This window comes from Diprion similis, chromosome 6 (assembly GCF_021155765.1).
Source record: "Diprion similis isolate iyDipSimi1 chromosome 6, iyDipSimi1.1, whole genome shotgun sequence".
Lineage (NCBI taxonomy): Eukaryota > Metazoa > Arthropoda > Insecta > Hymenoptera > Diprionidae > Diprion > Diprion similis.
Genome location: NC_060110.1, coordinates 3850494 through 3859096, shown reverse-complemented (window position 1 = coordinate 3859096; position 8603 = coordinate 3850494). Strand labels below are relative to the sequence as shown.

Below are 8603 nucleotides of genomic sequence, written 5' to 3'. Positions count from 1 at the left end.
GCTGAAATAGAGGAAAGAATTAATTAGCATAAACAGAGGAAAAGTTTGATGAGCTGAAACAGACAAAAGGTTTAATTAGCTGAAACAGAGGAAAGATTTGATTAGCAGAAACAGAGGAAAAGTTTGATTAGCTGAAACCGACAAAAGGTTTAATTAGCTGAAACAGAGGAAAGATTTGATTAGCAGAAACAGAGGAAAAGTTTGATTAGCTGAAACAGACAAAAGGTTTTATTAGTTGAAAGAGAGAAAAGGTTTGATTAGCTGAAATAGAGAAAAGGTTTAATTAGCTGAAACAGAGGAAAGGTTTGATTATTGGCTGAAATAGAGAAAAGGTTTAATTAGCTGAAATAGAGGAAAGAATTAATTAGCATAAACAGAGGAAAAGTTTGATGAGCTGAAACAGACAAAAGGTTTAATTAGCTGAAACAGAGGAAAGATTTGATTAGCAGAAACAGAGGAAAAGTTTGATTAGCTGAAACAGACAAAAGGTTTAATTAGCTGAAACAGAGGAAAGATTTGATTAGCAGAAACAGAGGAAAAGTTTGATTAGCTGAAACAGACAAAAGGTTTTATTAGCTGAAAGAGAGAAAAGGTTTGATTAGCTGAAATAGAGAAAAGGTTTAACTAGCTGAAACAGAGGAAAGGTTTGATTATTGGCTGAAATAGAGAAAAGGTTTAATTAGCTGAAATAGAGGAAAGAATTAATTAGCATAAACAGAGGAAAAGTTTGATGAGCTGAAACAGACAAAAGGTTTAATTAGCTGAAACAGAGGAAAGATTTGATTAGCAGAAACAGAGGAAAAGTTTGATTAACCGAAACAGATAAAAGGTTTTATTAGCTGAAGCAGAGAAAAGGTTTGATTAGCTGAAACAGAGAAAGTTGCTACAAGTACAGTGATAAAATCTATGTCTAGTCCAACATGATATTCGCGGTAGCAAAATTTAACTTGATTATTTTTGATAATGACAACAAATTGCATATTTTTTTAATCATTATCTATTTCCCAACAAGAGTTATTGAAATAAATATTTTGTTCGACTGGAATTTATAGGTATCAGTGTACTTGCAAAAAAAAATTGCTCTGTTGCCCTGGAAGAAAAAGTAATACCATGTTTAAAAAACGAATAATTTTGTACACCTCAGATATATTTCATAAATACTTTGGCTAAGGTTCTTTACTATCACTATACACTCTGCGCTTTTTATCCCCGCGCGTTGAGCACCGGCTTACATATGCCGCGCTTTCTCTCATAACAATAAAGTCTCAAGTGGGCGCGCAAAAGGCGCGGTCAAATATGAAAACTTGTTTATTCATAACAAAATTGACTCCAGCTGAAAGCTAAATATATCAAGATTGCTTTACTTTCCCACGTACTATCAGCGAAATCGATGCGCAAAAGGCACGAGCAATCGATTCGCATCATCAATTGTCTCATTAAAAGCGCGTCCGGTTTCAGTGATTACTCGGCACACAAAAAGGCGCAATCGAATGAATTGTCAAAAAATTTCTAATATTTAGAACTTGTCGTAAAAACTCTGTAGAAACCCAATCCACATCTACGTATTTTGAAATCAGATATACTGCGATGCGGATTGTTGTTCTCAGATACGAATCAAGTCCGGGAGGGAGGTTGGAAAGCATGCATTATTTTGTGGCGTGACGGTCGGTGGTCCTCTTCGACGCGAAGTCTTCGAGCTCAGCATCTCTCCCAATCTAGCGTACCACGGAACGCGATAGATAGTCCAGAGATGAGTTTTGCCCATTCAGACTATCACAGAGATTAATTGAATGAAATAATGATGGATAATGACTGATTAACTGAATTGAATAACAGCTGGTAAATAATTGCAGTGACAATAAATGGAAAATTCAACCTCCTTAATATTCAAATACTGATAAATGGCTTAGACTCGTACACAGAGTCTTTCAAGTGGTTTAGGAGAAAAATTTCTGTGATAATTTGACGCTGCGGATTACAAAAGTTAGTAACATCACGGTACATCGCGACCTTCCTACCCTCGCCTGATTCCCAACGGAACCACCCAACGGAAATGGTGAAACAAAATTCACACGCACATCCATATTAAATCCCGCGACGGATCCCAGAACGACCACCTACCTCCCCGGTTACCTATATTCGATCTAAGCGATTCTCCATTTTTTCCAACACACATCATTCTTCCTCATTCGCGCCGTGGTCATTTTCACTTACTTTTCCGTTTATTACCTGTAGGAAGCAAAATGTTTTTGTACCATAGTCCGCCCACTCAAAATACAGTATCGCGGTTGTATCACGTCCACCTTAATATTGTATGCATGATTTTATAAAATACTGGCAGACTATCGGTACACCAACCTTTTGTAAAATGGATTAAAAACATCCTGTATGCCAATCAGCATTTTTCTAAACGAGCTAAGCTTACATTTCACTGCAGATACTTGTTGCTTGTTAAAAAATTGAAAACGATTCATAATATAAGATGCAATTTCATTACGTTACTTTATGCTAGACTTTGTAGATTCATCGATTCAACAACAATGTGAATAACTGAATACATTTAGACCTCAGGTGAAACCACCACTTAAACGGCATAATTGTTAAATTCAAATCTAGATTATTACATCAGGAGCGAAACACGATTCCATCTTGTGATTTGCGAATGAGTGATGGTTACCTGTCGCGATGCTCATTCCACATTTAGCAACGTGCAAAATTACTACCTTTAAGTAAGCCACGGTAAATCAAAGTGCAGGAAAACAATGATTCAACTGAAAGTCAAGCACCGTTGCGATTGCGAATGAGCCTACCCATGCAGCTAAGAAATCGAAGATTGATTTAATATTATTGTTACCGCCACGCCACGTGACAGGGAATACCAAGGAAATATCCGTAACCTAAACACATGCAAACTCACCAATTTTCACCTCCTCCGGGCTGCTCCACACCTTAGACGCAGTAGTTCTGGTAGATCTCAGGTTGAATCGTGAAGTGACGCACTTTTTACACTGAAATAAGAATGTAACAGAATAATACTCATGCGACATACTTGGATCAGATTTCGTTTCATTAGAAACTATCTATTTCAAACTATTTTTTTTTCTTCATAAAATTTAGTAATTCTTGATGCACCGATACATGAACCACAGAACCAATAATAGAAAGCATTGAAAATTTACTACCATTTTTATGAAACATAATTAAGAAGTGAATAATATTGAACTTCGACTAAAAAAGTCAACTTTCTTAAAGTGAATTTAGCATGATAGTGTAATCGAAAATGATCCTGATTATGTACCTGTTTTTTATTTTTCAACAGCACTGAGGCCTGGTCAAATGTTGCGTTTTATTTTTCATGTTTATTGCTGGCCTCAATTCAAATACTCGCGAACCTCGATTAGTCTTGCTGCAGTTTATTTCTGTAATCAGATAAAACAACACCAGATTTTGTTAATATTTCATTTCTAAAATCCATTTCGCTTCTGTAAACAGGTAAGATACTACGTTAAAACTTTAAAACCGATCTACTAATCAAGCATAATTTAACTACTGTTTTCGAAAATAGAAAATAATTGATCGTTAACGTTCCTTAGATTTTACCGTTATATACTTCGTCGCCGTCAGACATATAATAAGATTATAATTTTAAAACGAGAAAACCAAGCTGCCGAACGTAATATATGAACTTCTGAAAAAAGATAACATAATAGAATACGAAACGACGTATTATAATATCAATTCTCAGAAAGAAACGCGAAGGAAGATGAATTTGCTGTTTCGTAATTCAAGGAAACACTAACCGTGATAAACACGAATCTCGGTTTGTTTTCGAAGGGTAAGCTGCACCAGCCGCCACACAAGCACCACCATATGTAAACAATGCATTCTTAAGCTCGACCGACACAAATTTTTTTTCATCCAACTTGTTTTCAATACGCAAGAATCGGTTCTAAAGTGACCTATACGAGATAATTGCATTTTATAGGCCTGTGAGAGCGCTATGTGAGATCAGAAACAATGATTCAAACGATGGTCATCCCTCGCAAGGTCCGTTATATCAAACCAATTCACTATACAACCAACGTATTTCCTCATTGCAATAAAAAAAAAGTAATACGCACGTTGGATTATTCTGAAGAATGATCAAGATTAGGGTTGAAAAACCAATCTCTGCTCACTGTTTAACCCGTTTACAGTTTTGTAAATTCGGTATCGGCGCAGTCTGTGACCATTAGAATCTACATGAATAATTTGTAATATGTACCTAACTTCAAATTGCTGATTTCATATCGAAAGGTTTTTCAACAGTCGATATCGAGTAGTTACCAAAAATGCGCGGGCAAAAAACACAACACAACACCCTGCGGACAGAAGCAACTTCAAGTTACACGTATGATGCTTAAATGCGACGAATGTAACTCACCTTCAACATTTGCAGGCTGTTTTGATGTTAATAATATTTTGATTCTCATATCCACTTTTCTGTATGTTGCATAGTAATTACCGAATGTAAATTACTAAAAATATGCACTGATTATAACACTGCGATTTGGATTCTACAACACTGGAGTGCGCAGCTCTCTTCGAGCTATTTAAATCGGAGCACTGACTGGAGCCGAATGAGCGCTGCGCGACGCTTGCTCGCCTTTTATTCGACTGCCAGCGAACACTGATTGGAGCCGAATGAGCGCTGCGCGACGCTTGCGCGCCCTTTTGACCGATATGTCTGACCGGTATCGATCGGTCGGACTACCCTGCGCACGGCAGTTGCGCACAACACAAGCAGATTTTGCATGTCGCAGCGGCAGTCGTAGATTTTAAAACTACGAATGGAAGGTAATGGGAATTTTTTGATTTTTCACGACCGATTGACAAGCTTGAATGCAATAAAATCCGTGTTAAGAGAAATTTGGCATAAGACAAGAATCGAAAACTTTATTTATTAAAGCATCGACATCATAGAATTCAGATCGATAATAATCGTACAGAGAATTTTAACAGGCACTACCGGCACTTCAGAACACGACTACAGATTGACGCTACCGATGTTTTGATTAGTTAAAATCATCGACGTATAGTATGGACTACGCTTAGGCCGGTAGAATATGACCAGCTGATAGAAAGAGATAGCGACCGATGGAGGTCAATATCCGTCTCTTTTTATTCAGGAGCGTATCAATATGATTTAGACCCATTAATGTACTAAGCCAACACAAATTTTGGCGCGCGCACTGCGCATTCGGACTTGCCATAAAATAAACGTTAATTGAATTAACAAACTTATAGGGACCCAAATAATAGTAATTTCGACAACAAGTAAGCGTTAGATAAATAAAAAATGTATCAATATCATTACATGCTTGTTTGATAGCTTAAAATAGACACCAACGCAGTAATCAAAATAAGGAAAGACAAGTGACTTGATTAATGTAAGCTTAGTACAACGCGGTAAGAAATCGCTGCGTTTACGCAGACGAGATAAGGCCGCAAAACATTTTCTCGGTGTAGCTATGGTTTGAGCACGCCAGCTTGAAGTGCTACCAAGTTATACTCCAAGTATTTTAATTGAGTCACAAACAGCGATTTCGACATCCTCGATAGAAGAGAGATAAAGATATATATTAGGGTTACTCCGTCTCTCTCACTCTACATTTAATTAACTAAGAGGAAACGTATTGGCTACCCTATTCCTATTCCTAAGTCCGTGATATGCTCTAAGCATGTGGCCCACTTGCTCTGAGGGCCTCACTGCATAGCTGGCGCTATCTGGCGGCCACCATCAACGTATGGCACATGCTCAACTCAAGGTAACAGGGGCTGGTCAATTCCGCTAGAGCTCAAGTTAAACTTTCTTTGAGACCCTACCCACAAATATTTCTATATGTAACGCCGCCATCATCTTCGCGTTTGGTTCGTGTTCACGATCAGGACTGCCGAGTGCCCGAGACGGAGAGCAGGTAAGATTAGGAAAACTAATAAAATTGTAATCCTTAATGATATCGACATTGCAATATTTTCCGATATGACTATTAGCGATCCCTTGCTAATATACTATTATCGTAAGTAATTTTAAGTATTGCATCGTAACTTTGATAATTCAGTTTCCAATCGATTAGGTAACAGTTAGGCTGCACTTACGTCTGCTACACGTTTACATGTCTGCTGGGTGGGAGATGGCTGTTTGCAATAAATATGCACACGCACAAAGTGACAAATCCTGAAATTCGTTTGTTTATTTTTTCAGTTCACAATGGCTGGAAAGGTTTTGGCCACTAGGCTGTTGCAATGCAGCCGAGTGCAGAACACTGCTGGTATGAGCTATCAGGCATATTACAAGGAAAAGATTGGAAACAGGGAAGTAGTATGCTACGGTGTAAACGGCGATCCAAACTACATTGATCGAGTAGACTACCCCATGCCAGCAATTCGCTTCAGGGAACCAACTGCTGACATTCAGGTGATGCTCTAGGACAATAAGTTCTTTTAATTTGGTGTTAATCCGGATTATTAGTCGAAATTCCAGCAATCTGTAAACAACACTTAGTTTTTTGAGAAACTGATTAATAAAATTTTGTTCAGTCGATCCATTCTCAAATTCTTTAACACCTAAAATTAGTTGTACATGCTTTAATGTATATCACAAATCCAAGTTGCACGAAATCATCTGTAACTGACATTGTAGCCAAGGACGACATACTGACGCCCAAAGGTCCACAAACTTCTATTAGTACTCAAGGTTATCGATGGGTCAGTTTTTGACATGATCCTGTGCTACTTGAGACTTTAAATGAAAAAAAATGGATAACATCCGTCCGTGTAATAAAATTCACAAATATTTGATGGAACTGAAGTGAAATGTTATTGCACAATATATAAATTTCAACATTTAGTAACAGTGCAGAAACTGTCTAAACGGTTACGAACTAAGTAAAAATTACTCAGCCTCTTCCTTGATATCTCAGTACTTTCACTTTTGTTTCTAAATATTCCGGATAAATTCATCTATTTTAAGAATACTTAAATACATTTGACTTGAATTCCATTGCAGACCAAACATTATTTTAAAAAGTTTTATGACACAATACAGACTCTACTAATCAAGCTATTCGTTACGAATAAGTACTGCCACTATGCATCCATAAAAATTGCTAAAAAGTTGCTTCTCGGTTTTATTTATATCATTTTTAGCTTGCACTGTTCTGCTCTGTTCTGCTGTACCGGAACAGTAATTACATATGTGAAATTACCTTCCCGCTGCAGCAGAACACAGCAGAACAATGCAATCTGAAAACGCTATAAAAGTTTCTATCAAATGATTTATAATGAGAACTAAGCAATCAATCTGAGGCAATCATTCTTGTTCGTAAAGTTGAACAATGAATTGTTATTGCAGGACAATGTCATAATTATTGCCGAAAAGTATCAGGATATTCAATGACATACGTTGTTGTAATTACAGGCTCTTAGAGAGAAAGAAAGGGGAGACTGGAAAAAACTTTCCATAGACGAAAAAAAAGCATTGTACCGAGCTAGCTTCTGCCAAACTTTTGCTGAGATTAATGCACCGACCGGCGAATGGAAGAGTATTGTTGGGTGGGCTTTATTCGGTTCTAGCCTCGCACTTTGGATGTTTATGTACTTGAGGAAGTATGGTAAGTTTACCTCTAAATATATCATTTACTTCGTTCAACTCTCGAAATCAAATATGAGGCGGCTTATGTTATACTCTTAATTTTTCAGTCTATCCCCCACTACCAATAACGCTTGACGAAGAACATCAACTAGGTCAGCTGGAACGTATTAAGAAACTCGACATGAACCCAATTGATGGAATCAATTCCCGTAAATAAGCAATTGGTGAATAATATGTACTATAGTTATATTATTACAGTAGTCTGAAGTATGGCAGTAACAATCAAGTTCTGTACATGAAATCGTACACCCGTCATACGGAAAACAAATAAAAATCATTTCTAATAAATCACATTATTTACCTCAGATACTCTGTACATTCTGGTAAAAAGAAGAAACGAATTGTTACCCTATGTTATCTAAGGTCAAATGTACCTAGTACCAATAAAGTTGGGTATCTGAAAAGCTGCCCCTTCAACAATCACAGTATTCACCTCACATTAGTTTTAATTTCTGTTTTAAAAATATGTACATCAATTTACATTCAACTTCGTCTTTGATATTAACCCTGTTCGATTATCGCTTTATGTCGGCTCTGAACATTCTCCAAAACTCCAGGGATTGAGCTTTTGCAAATTATAATTGGTATGTAATAAGAAACTGTACTAGTATGTATGTACAATATTTTCCACTTAGTTCAAAAGCTATAATCTAATTATAAGTGGTCAATTTTAAGGGTTCTTCAAAACGTCCTTCCAATGAATCATTGTTTGACACCACACTTGTCTTCCTTGTTAGATCCATAAGTTTGAATTAACCGATTTGCACAAGCTAAGTAATCTCCGGTTCATTTGCAGAAAAATTTCGTCTCTGAATCGTATTCATCAGGTATACATCCGAATAACGCGGATTAAAAATAATGTTGGCAGCCCTAGCGCCTACATGCGCAGTGTCCACTTGATACGCCGCTG

At 37.0% G+C, this 8603-nt stretch overlaps 1 protein-coding gene across 1 annotated transcript; it reads left to right on the top strand.

Moving 5' to 3' along the window:
- The first annotated feature begins 5825 nt into the window (after nt 1-5825).
- Nucleotides 5826-7984, top strand: LOC124407686. Its single transcript, XM_046884088.1, has 4 exons — nt 5826-5957; nt 6245-6457; nt 7460-7652; nt 7741-7984. The coding sequence occupies exons 2-4, from the start codon at nt 6251-6253 to the stop codon at nt 7848-7850; spliced, it is 510 nt and encodes a 169-aa protein (XP_046740044.1). The 5' UTR covers nt 5826-5957; nt 6245-6250; the 3' UTR covers nt 7851-7984.
- The last annotated feature ends 619 nt before the right edge of the window (nt 7985-8603 follow it).

Coding starts and splice junctions, on each gene's coding strand:
- LOC124407686 (XM_046884088.1), top strand. CDS start 6,251: ATGGCTGGAAAGGTTTTGGCCACTAGGCTGTTGCAATGCAGCCGAGTG. Junction 6,458..7,459: donor AACCAACTGCTGACATTCAG/GTGATGCTCTAG, acceptor TTGTAATTACAG/GCTCTTAGAGAGAAAGAAAG. Junction 7,653..7,740: donor TATGTACTTGAGGAAGTATG/GTAAGTTTACCT, acceptor TTAATTTTTCAG/TCTATCCCCCACTACCAATA.